Here is a 19,301-nt window from a genome sequence, read left to right on the forward strand (position 1 = left end):
ACCATCTGGCTGTTTCGCCGCTAAATATTTTCTCACGAATTGGGCCCCTCTTTGACCCCCTCCCCTGCCGCCGGGTTTATCCGCCCCTGCCTTCAGTGCCCCCTTAATGGGTAGACTCACGCTACGCAACTGGCAGTGCTAGAGAAAGAGGGTTGCCTCTTGGTGAATAAGGTTGAGGATGACATCTACTAACATGAAATGGTGTCGGCTAATTTATATCGTTGTTGAAATATTGGGCCTTTTAAAACCGTTTTTTTTTCACCTTTCCGAAAAGAAAAAAAAAATCTGGATTTGCAAATGCTGAGCACGTCCCCACAGACAGTGCGACGTGTAATACGTGTTCTTTCAATCACAACAAAATTACCACCTAATTGTGATTTATTTAAAGAGTGTTCGTTTATTTAGGACACTTTTTTAAAGTAACTTTCTTTGCCAATCACTTATATCGCCAATGTGGACAATGCTGTTGACGGGCGACATTAATGGTAGGACATTATAGAAAACACTCAAATATGCGTACACAAATGCTTTGTCATGCTTCCCATTTGCTGTTTTGCTCATAAAATTTACGACATGACGCAAACCACAGGGTAAACACCATTTACATTGTTCTCCAACTAATAAATAGGTTCCTCTTTAGAGCCAAATATGATATTTTGTTTGAGCTTTTGTGTTTGCTTGGCAAAGTTGAACGTTGAACTATATAGATTGGGCATGTGACTCTCGCAATCTATAGACGCCAAGTTCATGGTCCATCTGTATAACTTGTGATATCCCCTGCTTGCTATTCACGGGTAACTCCTCGACAAAAGCAGATTGTTTCTAAATTGCTCTCTGGTATTCAAGTAGGTAAGGACATCACTTATTTTTATTTCAAGAATTTTTAAGTTATTTAACAGTTAATAAGTAGGCGTAGGTTTGGGTGGTTGTATTGTTGTTTCCTTTTAAAAGCATGGCTGATGTAAAACCACTTAGTAAACGTTTATCATACGTCACAGCCACTTTAATGTTGCAATAAGGAAATGTGTGTTCATTTTAATAATCTGTTCTCCTGGTAAGAGACGTCGGTTCATTAAGGATCTACATTTCATCTTGCAAGCATCAATTGTCTAAGAGGCGTTCGTCGTTCATTTTCATAGCAACCTCAATCTCTGCAGTCATGAAGTATCTGAGTGTATTGCTGGTGGCAGCTTGCGTGGTGAGCTCGCTGTCGATGTCGTTCACTGACTTCGACGAGGATTGGAACCAGTGGAAGAACGAACACGGCAAGCGATATCTAAGCGATGAGGAGGAAGCGTCGAGGAAACTGATCTGGGAAAAGAACCTCGACATCGTCATCAAACACAACCTCAAATACGACTTGGGCCACTTCACCTACGCACTCGGAATGAACCAGTTCGCCGACCTGGTGAGTACGAAAAGGAAGGATAGAATATTAAAAACTGAATAACAAGTTTAACTCTGATTTACAATTTTTTTCAATACGTTCACAAATGTAATGTAATAATATGTAAGGAGAAACTGATGAAAATGTACGCATTTGAATAGAAGGACTAGGAGCATTTGCGTAGACATGGTGGCATGAGGTATGCGCCCCCCTTTGAATCTAAGGTTAGGTAACACGAAAAACGTGGAGAGGGTCCTTTATAGTTTAGGCTATACGCCAATAACTACAGGGATATAATTTGCTCATGCTTGTCCTTATTTAGGCTAAGTATTCCTCCTTTTTTTTCTACTTCTTTTACCCCTCCTCTTTAGGCTCCTCTTCCTCCTCTCCCTTTTTCGTTTTCAACTTATTCTTCTCGTCCTCCTCCTCCTCCTCTTCCTACTTTAAGAAAATAAATGTTGGGGAATTAATTTATTCCATTATGAATGACCTATAACGTCTTCAAAAGATTAATCGACAATTGTTGGTCAACATTTCAGTATGTGCACTTGATCCACCTCTCTTGTGTGCCCTCAAACTTGTTTTTGTCTGTTAAAAAAAACATTAAGAAGAAGCGATCGGCAGACCAACATGACTACCTTTTCTTCCGTATACTGTTGATGCTGATGTTGTTATCACTTCTTGTCAAGGCCCGGTATCAAGGGCAATTTTTATAGAAATCTCGTGATCTCTGATATCTGTGATTTTGGACCCTGATCTTAGATGAATACATCACGAGGTTGAGTCAAATATTGACAAAGAAGTCAAATAGGTTTAGCTCACGAGAATTCTTTATTATCTTCAACTATTCTTGAACTTGTCAATAACTGATTATGATTAAAAGACTGAACCTGAACTTCGTAAATAGAACCTTGAACCTTGTGAAATAATCTCAGATTCTTTAAATATCTATACCGAGAGACGTGTGACATGTAATAAAATCGAATTGGTGCCAAGAGGGCGTGACAACACTAGGTCCATGTGACTAAAATAGATTTCTTATAGCTTCATTCTTCTCGAGATAATTACATATAATATAAAAACACACCCTTTTTCATACATCACAGAATGCTCAGTGAAAAAAATATTCTTGAGTTGTGTTTCATTGTGTTTTAAAAAATGGACATCCATGAACGTTAGAAAAATACATAATGCTTGATTTTTCTGCATTTTTTGTCATTGGATCCCTACCCCATACCCCCCCCCCCCCCCACACACACACACACACACACACAAACACACACATATCGATCCACGTTTTTTATTATTTTTTTATTTTTATTTTTATAACACACAATGGAAAAGTAGATGATACCATGACTAATACGCGATGTAATGCAATCATCAATATTCACTAAGGCTAATAATACCTCCTCCCTCCCCCCTCCAAAAAAGGCAGAAAAAGAAAAGTTTATATCAAACATAAGCGTTGATAAATACAAAGTACGTTAATTTATAATGATAACTGTATCATTAGTATTAGTGTTATAAATTAAAAAGATGAGACTTATAATAAAAAAATATAGAGAGATTTTTTGTTGTTGAATTGGGAACTGTTCATGATTTGATGCATCCTTGAAATTGTTTCAACAGAAACTAGAAAAAGTGCTAAATATCTTACAAATGCATATTTACCTTACAGCAAAATGAAGAGTTCGTCGCCATGATGACTGGTTTCCGAGTGAATGGCACATCAAAGGCGGCTAAAGGATCCACCTTTCTCCCATTAAACAACATCGCTGATCTCCCAAAGACCGTCGATTGGCGCACCAAGGGTTACGTAACTCCTGTCAAGGACCAGGTACATGTACTACTAAACATTAAGACCCAGCAAACACATACAAAGCATCCAGCAAAACATCCTATGGATAACAGAACATGTCGTGGTATAGTGGTTCATTTACTGGACTCTTAATCTAAGAGTTGAGAGTTCGAATCCCAGCCTTGCACTAATGTCCTTTGGCAAGATGGCAAGATTGTAATCCACACGTATCACTCCCCACCCATACCTGGTAATAGCTCGGGTAATGATTTCATTGAACGGTGGAAGAGCAGGATTAATATTAATACAGAAGCGGCTACCTTAGGTGAAAGACCCAATTATTATAATTTTTAAATCCCAAGAACGTTTTGTGTCCCCTAGGTTAACATCTGTCATTTACACACAAAAATGACACGATACATTGACATCTTATTATCAAATTTTTCACATCGGAAGACGTCACTAAATCGATGTTTTCACGATAACACGGGGATAGCACAACAATTCTTTTCTTTTATTCAAATTGTCATTACGGGGCTTATAATATCTCTTCTTTCCAGGGACAATGTGGTTCATGCTGGGCGTTCAGTACCACAGGATCTCTGGAAGGACAGCACTTTAAGGCAACGGGTAAACTGGTGAGCCTGAGCGAACAGAACCTGGTCGACTGCTCCGGCAAGGAGGGCAATGAAGGGTGTAACGGAGGTCTTATGGACCAAGCCTTCCAGTACATCATTAAAGCAGGAGGTATTGATACAGAGGAAAGCTACCCCTACAAGGCAGTGGTGAGTGTAATAAATGGTAACAATAGTTTGTCTGTCATGTCTGCAGTATTACCCAATCATGGTCAAAGTAAATTGCTCAAGAGCCAGTCTTAATAAAGATTATGATTGAAATCAAGCCCTAACCATTCGAAGATAATAATAATAATAATAAATAATAATAATAATAGCCTAATAGTCCACTTCAAATTTTATTAAACCGAAACGGAAATTCTTTTTGCCCAATTGATCAGTGCATAATCAAAAAGAAGGATTGAATCGGAAAAGGAAAATACAAATCTTTACAATACAGGGGAACCCCGGATTGGTTGAGGCTAGAAAATCCGTCTTTAGTCTTTATACCGAAGGCTTCAACCTCAAGAATCTTCTAGTAAGTGGTTCACGGGTTTGAAATCATAGGAATTTCCCCCAAGACGGAAGGATTTTGTTTCATAGATCTTTTGAAAATAGGTATACGGCCTCAAAGTTCCCAATGATGAATGTATTGGTCTACTGGACATTTGGTTTCGTGGACCTTTTGTCTTCATCAATAGAGGAAGGATGGAGAATACCTTATTTACACTATCACCAATTTTCATTGTGCCATTTCTCCTCTATCTCCAGGATGGCGAATGCCACTTCAAGAAGGCTAACATAGGTGCTACCGTCACTGGTTATACTGACGTCACCTCTGGTTCTGAGAAGGCACTGCAGAAGGCTGTAGCCCACATTGGTCCTATCTCGGTCGCCATTGACGCCAGCCATATGTCCTTCCAGCTTTACAAGTCTGGTAAGGATATCGCCAGAGCATACACTAATGATGGGGGATCCACAACCTACAAGCACTGCTTTTTAGTGGATCCCCCCATTTCCTCAGAAATGAAGAAATTCTTGTAATAATTTTTTTATGTGCAAACTTTATTTGTATAGTTTCTTGAAAAAATTAATTATGTATGAAATCAAATGTAATATCTTTGTTTACCTTTCTGCTGGAAATGAAATAAATATGAATATGAATATGAATGATAGTCATAGAGATTGGACTCAAAGGTAGTGAAACAAACTCTTTGAACCCTCCTAAAATAAAAATAGAGCCGCCTAATACTTCAGTCACACCAGTGTAGGTCTGAGATAGATCTTGTCGGTGAAAAACGAGGTATTAGGCTTTATGTAGATACTGTATCTTAACACTGTTTTCCTATTGTGAAAGACGAAAATGTCCTCTATTTTTTATTTTTTTATTTTGTTTAAGAAATTATCTTCTAAGGAAAAGTTGACAAAGTTTATGGAAGCAGAGAAGAAGAGGGTCACGATGGGTACAAGGGAAAGAAATGTGCATTTTCAAATTCTAAAATCACATTCTTGAAGCTATGTTTACATATATATATTTCTCTCTCTCATTTTCCTATTCCTTTGGGAGGGGAAACTTTGGTGAAACCTCAGCGATACACCACTGCTTTCTATAAAATAATGAATGTAATACATCGAAAATAATATCGCTAGTGACATTCGTTTGTCTCGCAATTTATGGTCAACAAGGGATCTAAAAGATCACGACGTTTCGTGCGCCGCTGCAACACTTCGTCAGGTGATAACATATATTGTAATACATGTCAAAACAATACTAAACTAAATGACAACATCTTGTTTTTTTTACAGGTGTGTACAACGAGCCCGATTGCAGCTCTACCTTGTTGGACCATGGTGTTCTCGCAGTCGGCTATGGAACCACTAGTGATGGAACCGATTACTGGATTGTCAAGAACAGGTCAGTTTGGGCACTTTGTGAAATTTGTTTGGAAAAGAGTCTATTGCCATATTTCACTTTATAAAACGCGTCAGGGTTTGGCTTTTTAACCTTTCTTGTTGTAAGTATCGCGAGGGTATATAGCCTACATGCATCATGTAGGCCTATCCCCAAATTGCCTTCATGTCCTTTTGAAAACATCTACCTATATCACATCATGTAGGCTAATATGTTACCATCAGGAAAGGTATGTCAACTAGTGGAATTAATATTCTAATCATGATCATCGATGTATATAAACAACTACAAAAATAAATTAAAAACAACAGACATTCGTCCCGTAGCAATTCAAGCGATCTAACATGATTTACACAGCCAAAATATAAAGTTACATGGCAAAACTGATTTCTCCGAATCAACCATCAGTCATTGGAGACTTCAATCACAATTTTAATCAATGAATAATTTGCAGTTTATTGATTTCTTTCTTTCTTTCACAGCTGGGCAGAGACTTGGGGAATGAATGGATACCTGTGGATGTCTCGTAACAAGGATAACCAATGTGGCATCGCTACCCAAGCTAGTTACCCTCTGGTGTAATCGCCATGCAATATTGCTTCCGCCATGAATCTGTTCGTGCAAGAACATCAAGTCATTTCTGAGGACGTCCAATAACACTATGGTCCACTTCTCACTTCATATTATGGGCTTAACAATAGCAAATGACAATCAAAATAACACTATCCATGTGCACATGTCCATCCCAAGGATTACTACAAAGCACTATTACTCCGGCTTTGGCCAAAGTTCCTCAAGGCACTGTGACCACACCCTAAAGCTTTACTCAAGATAGCACATTTTAGAAACATAATTAATAATGATAATAACAGAGCTGATGTGCACTTCGTCGATGTATTCGAGAAAAAAAAGGATAAGAGGTTATTAAAAAGGAATTCATGTGATATTGATAACAAACCGAGACATCGACGGGTCATGTAAAACTTTTTTATCACACATTGTATTACCTCGGGGAATATTCCACCCTGTACTATCATTTGGGATGGATGTCGAGACTGTACAATCACACTATCCATGCATCCCCTTCTGATCTAAATAGGATCAACATCGAATTAAATAGGGGCAATTTAACCATGTCCCTAGATTGTCGTTGGTTCTAAGAATGCAATGTAACAGTTGTAAGAATACGTACATTTCCAATATTCAATAAGTGGGATTTTATATTCATGTTGCAATTCAATTTTATATTTCTACGTCATGATTCGTAATCTGTATATTATTTTTGCTACTTGTTGCATTTCTATTAACATGATGATATTTCAAACAATCATTGAGTCGATTAAAAGATTATTTCTCACCTCATTTGAGTGTCACCTGCGCCTGTGTTACTATACAGTGCGACCTAGAAAAAACGAAACCGAGAATTATCGATGTTTTATCATTACTTAATCACAATTATAATTAATAAATGATAAATATTTGTTAAGCTTAGATCCTCCTTTTTCATTTGATGCATGAAGTCTTTCATCTATGTCCGATCGTCAACGAAACGGAGTTAAGTCTTTTGTCAATTCCGTTTGTTGCTACGGCAGGCAGCCAGTGAAAACAATTTCGTTTAATCAAATTATGGAAATGCAAGCATCACTTTAAACAAACGGAACTTTATTATGGCTCATTTGTCCTGATTGAGGTGTCATATGAAAGAGCAGAAAATGAACTTTTTAGAAATGTGAATTTTTCTTCGAAATTCAGATACCGCCAGCCAAAAGACTTATTGGTTTCCTTCCTTCAAATTCATTTTAAGCTTTACAAATATGTGTCATTTATTTATTATAATTGTGATTAAGTTATGATAAAAAATCGATAATTCTCGGTTTCGTTTTTTTCTGGGTCGCACTGTACATTAATAAACGGAACCAAGAACTACAGCAAAGGGGCATTGGACAGGTTTTCATAGGAGAGTGGGTAGACGTCCAATTGTTCATTATTTCCTTTTAAAACGTGGCTTATGCGAAACCAATTAGGCTTTCCATTGTGATTCAATATGGTAACTTCAAATATTCATACATTTCCTTTATTTATTGATCATTCTAAAGAGTCATGCCTATAAATACATCAGTTTCAGAATCATGCGGCATCTTATGACCATCTTGTGACTGATGTAGGTTATTTGTATCAAATCAATTACGCACGCAGAGCACTTTAACCTTGAAATCATAAACATGAAATATTCATTATCTTGAGCTTTACTTGCCTGTAAACCTAGTAAAGATATACAAAGAAATAAATGTTCGTCACGAGCAGAAGCGAAACCTGGATTATCATACCCAGGGGATGGGGGGGGGGACATGTAATCTAACAAGCAACCCCCCCCCCCCCAGAAAAAAATAGATCTAAAAGATATTCTAATGTGCTAAAGATGAAAAACCGAGCAAATACAAAACAGACAAACTAAATGTAGCATTTCTTTCGCTGTTCTTTGTTTGTGTACAAGGGCGTGGAGTAATGGCCTGGATAAGAGGAAAAGGATGAGCAAATGAGACACCTAGACCACCTGAAGCACCCTCCCCTTTGTCACTTGTTAATTCGTATTTCATTTTCGAAGTCATACCGGTGCCACCCGCCCCCCCCCCCCCCAACCCCTCCCGCCCCCAACCCTTCCAGCAGTGGCGGATCCAAGGGGCCGGAGGGCAGAGTCCTTTGGGGAAAAACGGGTCAAAACACGTTAATTTTACCTTTATTTGCTAAAAAGAAGACGGGCCCCCTCCCTTGAGGAATAATAAAATTAGTGCTCATACTCCCCCCCCCCCCTGCGCTCATTCACCGGCTGGCTGTTTCGCCGCTAAATATTTTCTCACGAATTGGGCCCCCTCTTTGACCCCCTCCCCTGCCGCCGGGTTTATCCACCCCTGCCTTCAGTGCCCCCTCAATGGGTAGACTCACGCTACGCAACTGGCAGTGCTAGAGAAAGAGGGTTGCCTCTTGGTGAATAAGGTTGAGGATGACATCTATTAACATGATATGGTATACAAATAATACACAGCAGTGAGGGCATTAGTAAGAAATACCCACACGAGGTACCTTTAGAACAGTTTGGACTGTTTTGAAGGTACCAAGTGTTGGTAATTACACTAATGCCCGAACAAAATTATGTGTATTATTTTTTTTATAAGATTATGTTTTATTTTTTTAATAAAGTGATGTTTCATAACATTGGATAATGACCGGTCATTATCCAAATTACGCGTTAGGCAAAATAAATGCCTTGTCATGTGTACGCTTTCAACCAATCATTGTATTAGGATCCACGTCATCATCTTATAATGTCGGCTAATTCATATCGTTGTTGAAACAGTGGGCTTTTTAAAACCGTTTTTCTTTCACCTTTCCGAAAAGGAAAAAAAACCTGGACTTGCAAAGGCTGAGCACGTCCCTACAGACAAAATAAGGACAGTGCGACGTTTAATACGTGTTTTTCAATCACAACAGAATTACCCCCTAATTTGGATTTATATAAAGACTATTTTATTTACGACACTTTTTTAAAGTAACTTTCATTGCCAGTCACTTATTACGCCACTGTGGACAATGCTGTTAACGGGCGACATTAATGGCAAGACATTATGTAGAAAACACTCAAATATACGTACACAAATTCATAAACGCTTTGTCATGATTCCCATTTGCCCTTTTGCTCATAATATCTACGACATGACGCAAACCACAGGGTAAACACCATTCACATTGTTCTCAACAACAAAATAGGTACCTTTTTATAGCCAGACATGATATTTTGTTGGGCTTTTGTGTTTGCTTGGCAAAGTTGAACGTTGATCTAGATTGGGCATGTGACTCTCGCATTCTATAGACGCCAAGTTCATGGTCCAACCTGTATAACTTGTGAATCCCGTGCTATTCACGGGTAACTCCTCGACAAAAGCAGATTGTTTCTAAATTGCTTTCTGGTATTCAAGTAGGTAAGGACATCACTTCTTTTTATTTTAAGAACTTTCAAGTTATTTAACAGTTAATAAGTACGCGTAGGTTTGGGTGGTTGTTTTGTTGTTTCCTTTTAAAATTATGGCTCATGTGAAACCACTTATTACACGTGTTCCATACGTCACAGCCAGTTTAATGTTGCAATAAGGAAATGATTCAAGTGATTTTATTTCTCATGCAAATCATAATACAATGAATAATTATATTACAAAAATATGCAATGAAACGACAAATATAATAGAAAAAGCACGAGAAAAGAGGAACTAACTAAGAAGCAGAGCTTGTTGAAGTTGAAGTGTTAGTTCATCAGATGCTGTTTTACAATATAACATGAACAAAGTATGCTTAGAAATTCAATAAATAGAAAATAATATGTAGCGAAGAAATTATAGATTTTTTTTTTTTTTTTTTTTGGGGGGGGGGGTAAAGAAAGGTAAAAATGGAGGAAAATAATACAGGGCAAATAGAAAGAAAGATACCAAAAAGGGAGAATGAATAAGTGGTTAGTGTGGGAACGAAAGTAGACATTATGGATTATTCTTAATGCACGCTTCTGCAAAATTAATATTCGATCAATTAAAGTCTTACAAGGATTTCCCCATGCTAAAATCCCATAATTTAGGTAAGGCAAAATAAGGGTTGTAGAAAGTGATGATAAAACCGGTAAAGGAAATGTATTTTTTAACATGATTTATGACACCAATGTTTCTTGATAATATTTTACATAAATAATTGATATGCACTTTCCATGTCAATTTGCGATCAACCTAAATTCCAAGGAATGTTGTACTTTGAACACATTCTAGTTCGATACCATTTATTTGAATAGGACCAGGAAGATGATCAACAGTGTTACTAAATATCATATAATTTGTCTTTTTAATGTTCAATGATAGTTTATTGGCTTGTATCCAACTTTGAACCAAAACTAATTCCGAGTTAATTGTATTTAGGAGAGTTTGTGGGTCATGAAATGAGAGAAAGATATTAGAGTCATCAGCAAATAATATGAAAGATAAAATATTACATGATCGTTTGAAATTATTTATATATAGTATGAAAAGCAGAGGACCAAGAAGAGAGCCTTGAAGCACCCCACAGGTAATGTTTTTTTTTTATTGATGACTGGAAGTTATTTACAGAGGTGTATCGAGTTCTGTCTGAAAGGTAGCTACTAAGCCACTCAAGGGCCTTCCCTCTGACACCGTAGTGACACAGTTTATTAAGAAGAATTTTATGGTCAATAGTATCGAACGCCTTTGAGAAATCTAGAAATAAACCGATTGTGTGACAAGAGTCATCAATAGCACAAATAATTGTATTAATGAGTGTTAACATCATGACTTGTAGGCAGGGGCGTCGCTAGACCTTTTTCAGTGGGGGGTGTAGAGGCCAACGATTACCGACAAAAGTAGCCACCAATTACCGACAAAACTAAATTTCCAATATCTACAAAGTCAACCCTATAAACCTGGGGCCGAAGGCTAAATTGTTTTTCCTATGGACTATCTGTAGTACTTGCATATGCGCAAAATGGTCATTTTCCTCGACGACATTAATATACGAATTATTTCTTAAATTTAATCAGCATCATAGCTATATATTTTAATGCAGGCGCGGAGATAGGATCTTATTTTAGGGAGGGGCGGTAGTGCGGTATTAGAGAAAGAACACGATTCGTTGTACCGTTTTCGACTCTAAATAAGCCCTATTAATGTTGTCTGAATTCAGTTTCCCCCTCTCGCGCGAAGCGCGGAAGCTTTGACGTTTCCTTAAATTATTAGAGAAAGAAGACGATTCGTCGCACTGTTCTCGATTCGTCTAAATGAAGTTTTCCCCTTCCGCGCGAAGCGCGAAATTTTTGGCGTTTCATCACAATACAGAGAAAGGAAGACGATTCCTCATACCGTTTTCGAATCTTATTATTATTAAGCCCTATTCATCTGAATTCAGTTCCCCCTCTCGCGCGAAGCGCGAAAGCTTTGACGTTTTCTCAAATTATTAGAGAAAGAACACGATTCGTTGTAACGTTTTCGACTTTTAGTACGCCCTATTTGTCTGAATTCAGTTTCCCACTTTCGCGCGAAGCGCGGAAGCTTTGACGTTTCCTTAAATTATTAGAGAAAGGAGACGATTCGTTGTACCGTTCTCGATTCGTCTAAATGAAGTTTCCCCTTCTGCGCGAAGCGCGGAATTTTTGGCGTTTCATTACAATATAAAGAAAGGAAAATGATTCGTCGTACCGTTGTTGACTCTTAAACCTTGTTTGAATTTAGTTTCCCCGAAAATTTTAAACCTCTGATTTCTTTAGCTGATATTATAGGAAAGTGAAACTTCGAGAAAATACAAGTATGTAGTTGAAGTCACTCTCGAAGTCGTCACAGCGGATAAGAAGTCGCAGTTCGTAGGGAAAAAAACTTGTCGGCCGACCGACAATATACATCTCACCGACTTCAAACTTATGCATTGATGAGGATCGAGCAAGAATACCGACACAGCTGACCCGACACAGCAACATATTTACCCGTGTCTTTCTTGCTCCCTCGACGAGACGACTCCACCCAACAACCCCCTTTTCTCTTTTACTCCCACTCCTCCTCTCTCAGACTCTTACCTCCCCTCTCTCTCCTCTCTTTCATCCCCCGTTCCTTTTGTTTCCCTTTCACTCTTTTTTCTTCTTTTTTTCCTTTTCTTTCTTTTCTTTCTTTTCCTTTCTTTCCTCTCCCCCCTCTTTTTCTTTTTTCTCTTTCTTTCTTCTCTGTTCTTTCCTTTCTTTTCCTTTCTTTCCTTTCTTTTCCTTTCTTTTCCTTTTCTTTTTTTCTTTTCTTTCCCTTCCCCTCTCTTTTTTTCCCTCCCTTTTTTTCCCTCTCTTTTTTTCCCTCTCTTTTTTTCCCTCTCTTTTTTTCCCTCCCCCTTTTCTCTTTTTCCCGACGGTAGCGCAATTTTACCGACAATATCCTGACAGGTGGGGGGGGGGGGTGTCGCACCCCCCCCACACCCCCCCCCCTTTGGCGACGCCCCTGCTTGTAGGGGTAAATGTGTGTAAATGTGAATAATCTGTTCTCCTGGTAAGAGACGTCAGTTCATTGGTGATCTACATTTCATCTTGCAAGCAGCAATTGTCTTAGAGGCGTTTGTCGTTTATTTTCATAGCAACCTAAATCTCTGCAGTCATGAAGTATCTGAGTGTGTTGCTGGTGGCAGCTTGCGTGGTCAGCTCGCTGTCGATGTCGTTCACTGACTTCGACGAGGATTGGAACGAGTGGAAGAACGAACACGGCAAGCGATATCTAAGCGATGAGGAGGAAGCGTCGAGGAGACTGATCTGGCAGAAGAACCTCGACATCGTCATCAAACACAACCTCAAATACGACTTGGGCCACTTCACCTACGATCTCGGAATAAACCAGTTCGCCGACCTGGTGAGTACGAAAAGGAAGGATAGAATATTAAAAAACTAAATAACAAGTTTAACTCTGATTTACAAAATTGTTATGTAATAATTCGTAAAGAGGAACTGATGAAAATGTACGCATTGGAATAGAAGGACTAGGAGCATTGGCGTGAGCATAAAGGCATGTGCCCCCGTTAAATCTCAGGAAAGGTGATAGAGAAAACGTGGAAAAGGCCCTTTATGGTTTAGACAAAGCCAATAACTATTGGGATATAATTATGTGCTCATGTTTTCCCTTATTTAGACTAAGTATTCCTCCTCTTCCTCGTTTTTCTACTTCTTCTTCTCCTCCTCCTCCTCTTCCTCCTCTCCCTTTTTCTTTTTCAACTTATTCTTCTCCTCTTCCTACTTCTCCTCCTCCTCCTCCTCCTCCTCCTCTTCCTTCTTCCCTTTCTTAAAATAAATGTTGGGGAATCAATTTATTCCACATATGAATGACCCTTATCACTTTTGTCAAATCCCAGTATCAAGGGCAATTTTTTAATAGAAATCTCGTGATCTCTGATATCTGTGATTTTGGACCTTGATCTTAAATGAATACATCACGAGGTTGAGTCCAATATTGACAAAGCAGTCAAATAGGCTTAGCTCACGAGACTGCTTTATTATCCTCAACTATTCGTGAACTTGTTGATAAATGACTATGGGTACTAGAACATGAACTTCGTTAATAGAACCTTGAAACTTGTGAAATAATCATAGATTCTTCAAATGTATATACCGAGAGACGTGTGAAATGTAATGAAATTGAATTGGTGCCCAGAGGGCGTGACGACGGTGACGGCACTAGGTCCATGTGACTAAAAATAGATTTCTTATAGCTTAGTTCTTCTCGAGATAATTACATATAATATAAAAACACACCTTTTTTCGTACATCACATACATCAACGGCTGGTTCAAATTATCTAATATTTGTGGTGGAACACAAGTATTAGAAATCGTTATATTTATGGATATTTTAGCCGTCTCTGAACCGATTTGATCAAAGATGATTTTGTCATTTAAATTGTATTTTCTTTCGAATTTGTCAGTCAGTTTTTAATTATTTTTTTTTAATTTTTTTTTTTTAATGATATTTTATTTCCTTCCTCATAATTTCACATAACAAGAAAATCACATAACAAGAAATTATCATTATTATTACATCAATCAATGAACATAGAGGAAAAAAAAGGAAAAAAAAATAAAAGTCTTGCATGTAACAGTGTGTAATCAAAATAACAGTAGAGGAAGGTTTAAAGTTACATATTACCATCCTATCACAACACTCTCACACAAAAAATTAATTTGTGTAGCGCCCTCTACAGCAGAACTCAACTACCCCTTTAATGCATTCTACCTTGAAAATGTTTCACAAAACTATAAAAGTGCTAAATAACTTGCAAATGCATGTTTACCTTACAGCAAAATGAAGAGTTCGTCGCCATGATGACTGGTTTCCGAGTGAGTGGCACATCAAAGGCGGCTAAAGGATCCACCTTCCTCCCACCAAACAACGTCGGCGAACTCCCAAAGACCGTCGATTGGCGCACCAAGGGTTACGTAACTCCTGTCAAGGACCAGGTACATGTACTACTAAACATTAAGACCCAGCAAACACAAAGCGTCCACTAGAACACTCTCCACCCAGGTGTAAATGGGTACCTGGCAATAGCTCGGGTAATAATTTCATTGCCCGGTGGAAGAGCAGTATTAATTTTAATACAGATGCGGCTAAACAAGTTAATTAAGACCCAATTATTATAATTTTTAAGTCCCAAGAACTTTTGTGTCCCCTAGGTAAACATCTGTCATTTACAAACAAATGACGCGATACATTGACATCTTATTATCTCATTTTTCATATCAGAAGACGAATCCAAATCGATGTTTTCACGATAACACGGTGATTCTTTTCTTTTATTTAAATTGTCATTACGGGGCTTATAATATCTCTTCTTTCCAGGGACAATGTGGTTCATGCTGGGCGTTCAGTACCACAGGATCAGTGGAAGGACAGCACTTTAAGGCAACGGGTAAACTGGTGAGCCTGAGTGAACAGAACCTGGTCGACTGCTCCGGCAGAGATGCCGGGTGTGACGGAGGCTTTATGGACCGAGCCTTCCAGTACATCATTGATGCAGGAGGTATTGATACAGAGGCAAGCTACCCCTACAAGGCAGTGGTGAGTGTACTAACAATTGTTTGACTGTAACGTCCGCAGTATTAATTACCCAATCATGGTCAAAGTAAATTGTTCAAGGGCTAGTCTTTTAAAGATTGAAATCAAGCCCCAACCATTCGAAGATCAGTGCATAATCGAGGAGGTGTTCTGGTCTAGGGGATACGTCGCCGGACTGTCGATCACAAGGTCCGCGGTTCGAGTCCCGCCGCCGCCGCACTAATGTCATTTGGCAAGACATTGATCTACAATTGCCACACTCCACCCAGGTAAATGGGTACCTGGTAGGAATTTATTCCTTGAAACGCCGCGCGCGTAACAGCTGCACTGCTAAAGCCAGGGTAATTATGCTGCATTATTGTAAAGCGCTTAGAGACTTCTGATAAAGAAAGTTTTAGGCGCTATATAAGCAAGGATGATTATTAATCTGATAGAAGAAGGATTGAATCGGATAAAAATACAAATCTCTATAATACAGGGGACCCCCGGATCGGTTGAGGCTAGAAAACCCGTCTTTAGTCAGAAGCAGTCGGAGGTTCAATATACCAAAGGCTTTCAACCTCAAGGATCTTCTAGTAAGAGGTTCATGTGTTCGAAACCATAAGAATTTTTTCCCAAAACGGAAGGATTTTGTTTCATAGATCTTTTGAAAATAGGTATACGGCCTCAATGTTCCCAATGATGAATGTATTGGTCTATATACTGGATATTTGGATTCGTGGAACTTAGGTCTGTCTGTCTTCATCCAATAGAGGAAGGATGGAAAATACCTAATTTACGTTGTGTGCCATTTCCCCTCTATCTCCAGGATGGCAAATGCCACTTCAAGAAGGCTAACGTAGGCGCTACCGTCACAGGTTATACTGACGTCACCTCTGGTTCTGAGAAGGCACTGCAGAAGGCTGTAGCCCACGTTGGTCCTATCTCGGTCGCCATTGACGCCAGCCATATGTCCTTCCAGCATTACAAGTCTGGTAAGGATATCGCCAAAGCATACACTTAATGATAGTCATACAGATTGGACTCAAAGCTAGTGAAACAAACTCTTTGAACCCCCCTTAAATGAAAACAGAGCCGTATATTACTTCAGTAACACCAGTGTCGGTCTGGAATTAATGTTGTCGGTGTAAAACGAGGTATTACATTGTAGGTAGATAAACTGTATCTAAACACTGTTTGCCTATTGTGAAAGACGAAATTGTCCTCTATTTATTTGTTTAATTTCGTGTAAGAAAGTACTTTTTTAGGGAAAGGTCACAAAGTTTATGAAAGCAGAGTGAAAAGGTCATGATGGGTACAAGGAAAAGAAAATGTGCATTTTGAAAATACTAAAATCACAATCCTGAAGCTATGTATATTATATGTATATATTTCTCTGTCTCTATTTCTTATTTTCCTACTTCTTTGGGAGGGGAAACTTGGATGAAACCTCAGCGATAGACCACTACTTTTATAAAAGAATGAATGAAATACATGTCAACAAAATACAACGATTTAATGACGACATCCTGTATTTTTACAGGGGTGTACAACGAGCCCGGTTGCGACTCTACCGTGTTGGACCATGGTGTTCTCGCAGTCGGCTATGGAACCAGCAGTGATGGAACTGATTACTGGATTGTCAAGAACAGGTCAGTTTGGGCACTTCGTGAAAGTGTGTGTATAAGGGTCTATTGCCATATCTCACTTTATAAAATCCGTTAGGGTTTGACTTTTTAACCTTTCTTGTTGTAAGTATCATGAGGGTATATAGCCTATATAAATGATGTAGGCCTATCCCCAAATTGCCTTCATGTCCTTATATCACATCATGTAGGTCTTCATTTCTTATTCTTATCGAGTCACTACACAAGTCCCGTCCCGTGGTCCACACAGGCTTTGGCACGGCAATTCACGGCTTCCAGGTCATCTTGGGTGCATGGCTCTGGCAGGAGTGGGCAGACTAGCAGGTGTTCCATTGTCTGTTCCTGGCCGCATTCACATGTTGTTTGTTCATCTCCTAGACCCCATCTCTGCATTAGGACTCCGCATCGTCCGTAGCCAGTTCTTAGGCGGTTGAGGCTTATAGCCAGGTAGGCCAAGTCTCACTGGAGCCGGATGCGAGGGATTCCTTCGGGTAAGGGAGAGTTTATGTGGAGTGGTCTGGAGGTGGTTAGGCCACAAAGTCACCCATTGGTTGTGAGGGCTGGTATTAAGGGGCTCTACAGTGTGCAGAAAGCTGCGTCTGGATTTGAGCCGCTTGCCCGTTGGCTGTTGGCTGCACTCGAAGAGTGGGTGGAGTGGGTTGTTTTCTTGTTTGTCCTTTTCTTTCTGGGACAAGACTAACCTTCTGACGTGTGGAGGGGCGATACCGCAGAGAAGGGAGATGTTTTCTATTTTAGTTGGCCTAAGGCAACCAGTGATCGCTCTGCAAGATTAATTTAGAGCTGGGTCGATCTTGGGTGCATGGGCCGACCTACTCCTTACTAGTGAAGCATACTCCGCAGCAGAGAAGCAAAGCGCAAGGGCTATCGTCCGGATTGTTCTGGCATCAGTCCCCCAGTTGGTGTTGGCAAGCTTCTTGAGGATGCTATTGCGGGCTCCAAATTTTGCCTTTGTGTTGGCAATGTGGTTCTTGTAGGTAAGGGAGCGATCCCGTGTGACGCCTAGGTAGACTGGTTGGGTGTGTCCTTCAGCCTTTTCCCATACCTCATAACCTCTGTCATTCTGTTTTAACCTTTTAAGTCTAGTTGATTTGCATATAATGAGGGCATATACATGCTTGCTAGTCTTTTGCATCCTGTACTTTTGAATTAAATGGCGTAAATGTGCTTTCATAGCAAGTTTCATGATGTATCCTTTGATAAACTTTAAGATATAGGCTAATATGCAATATCAGGAGAGGCTTGCCAAATAATTGAAGTCATATTCTAATAATGAGCATCGGTGTATATAAACAGCTACACAAATAAATCAAAAAACATCAGACAATCGTCCCGTAGCAATTCAAGCGATCAATTAGATGTACAAAGCCAAAATATAAAGTTACATGGCAAAACTGATTTCTCCGAATCAACTATCAGTCATTGGAGACTTCAATCACAATTTTGATCAATTAATCATTTGAAGTTTATTTCTTTCTTTTTTTCTTTCACAGCTGGGCAGAGACATGGGGAATGAATGGATATGTATGGATGTCTCGTAACAAGGACAACCAATGTGGCATCGCTACTAACGCTAGTTATCCTCTGGTGTAATCTGCATTCAATATTGCAGATATGAATCTGTTCGTGCAAGAACATCAAGTCATTTCTGAGGACACCCACTCAAACTATGGTCCACTTTTTACCTGTATATTATGGGCCTAACATAGCAAATGACAATAACAATAACACTATCATTACAACGACAATAGCTGGCAGCTGTACTGATGTATTCTAGATTGATTTTTTTGCAGTCATCTATTGATAATTATGTTTCTAAAGCTAAACTGAAGTTATATCATATAGCAAGGAACTTACACGACAAATTTTAGTTGATTTCATGACAGGGAGAAGAAGATATATTTGGAGACATTTAAATTGCATTGTTTAAATTATGTTTTGTTTTTTAAGAAGATAATTTTTTTTTCGATATATCTATATTTAAATTTTACTTTCCTAAAAACTTTTATTTTGTTGTACTTTCCTAAAAACTTTGTGCAATAAATTTAATTTTTTACCATGTGAATATTGTAAATCGATGATTTACCTCTAATGAACAAACTTTTATCATTCCAAAGTTGAGTTTTTAATTTGAAATATAATCTTTTGCAATTTCTCATCTTGTCTTTAGATGTCTACAATGGTTTTAACATTTAAATAATCGCTAAACTCCTGATTTAATTTGAACAACCCATTTTTCTAAACCTCACTTTAGAACTCTTTGGTTTTCTGTTTATATATTTTATATTTGATTTTTAGTTTAGGTCAAACATAGTAATTGATATGTAT

At 38.7% G+C, this 19,301-nt stretch overlaps 2 protein-coding genes across 6 annotated transcripts; both read left to right on the forward strand.

The window, feature by feature from the left end:
- Positions 1 to 711: 711 nt before the first annotated feature.
- Positions 712 to 7,076, forward strand: LOC575203 (cathepsin L1). Of its 3 annotated transcripts, none has more exons than XM_030972221.1 (7): positions 712 to 849; positions 1,158 to 1,408; positions 3,069 to 3,227; positions 3,749 to 3,973; positions 4,574 to 4,739; positions 5,609 to 5,717; positions 6,197 to 7,076. In XM_030972221.1, the coding sequence occupies exons 2-7, from the start codon at positions 1,160 to 1,162 to the stop codon at positions 6,294 to 6,296; spliced, it is 1,008 nt and encodes a 335-aa protein (XP_030828081.1). In that variant the 5' UTR covers positions 712 to 849; positions 1,158 to 1,159; the 3' UTR covers positions 6,297 to 7,076. The 3 variants fall into 3 exon arrangements, with proteins under 3 accessions (XP_030828081.1, XP_011677394.2, XP_780713.2); XM_011679092.2 differs by having other exon boundaries at positions 712 to 845; positions 1,140 to 1,408; XM_775620.5 differs by having other exon boundaries at positions 716 to 849; positions 1,140 to 1,408.
- Positions 7,077 to 9,416: 2,340 nt separating this feature from the next.
- LOC575142 (cathepsin L1) lies at positions 9,417 to 18,904 on the forward strand. 3 transcript variants are annotated; one of them, XM_775560.5, is made up of 7 exons: positions 9,417 to 9,691; positions 12,867 to 13,135; positions 14,574 to 14,732; positions 15,115 to 15,333; positions 16,139 to 16,304; positions 16,853 to 16,961; positions 18,467 to 18,904. In XM_775560.5, exons 2-7 carry the CDS (start codon positions 12,887 to 12,889, stop codon positions 18,564 to 18,566), a joined length of 1,002 nt encoding a protein of 333 aa, XP_780653.4. In that variant the 5' UTR covers positions 9,417 to 9,691; positions 12,867 to 12,886; the 3' UTR covers positions 18,567 to 18,904. The 3 variants fall into 3 exon arrangements, with proteins under 3 accessions (XP_780653.4, XP_030829121.1, XP_030829120.1); XM_030973261.1 differs by having other exon boundaries at positions 12,885 to 13,135; XM_030973260.1 differs by having other exon boundaries at positions 9,417 to 9,687.
- The last annotated feature ends 397 nt before the right edge of the window (positions 18,905 to 19,301 follow it).

The sequence above is a fragment of the Strongylocentrotus purpuratus genome, unplaced genomic scaffold (genome assembly GCF_000002235.5).
Source record: "Strongylocentrotus purpuratus isolate Spur 01 unplaced genomic scaffold, Spur_5.0 spur5_scaffold_6, whole genome shotgun sequence".
Lineage (NCBI taxonomy): Eukaryota > Metazoa > Echinodermata > Echinoidea > Camarodonta > Strongylocentrotidae > Strongylocentrotus > Strongylocentrotus purpuratus.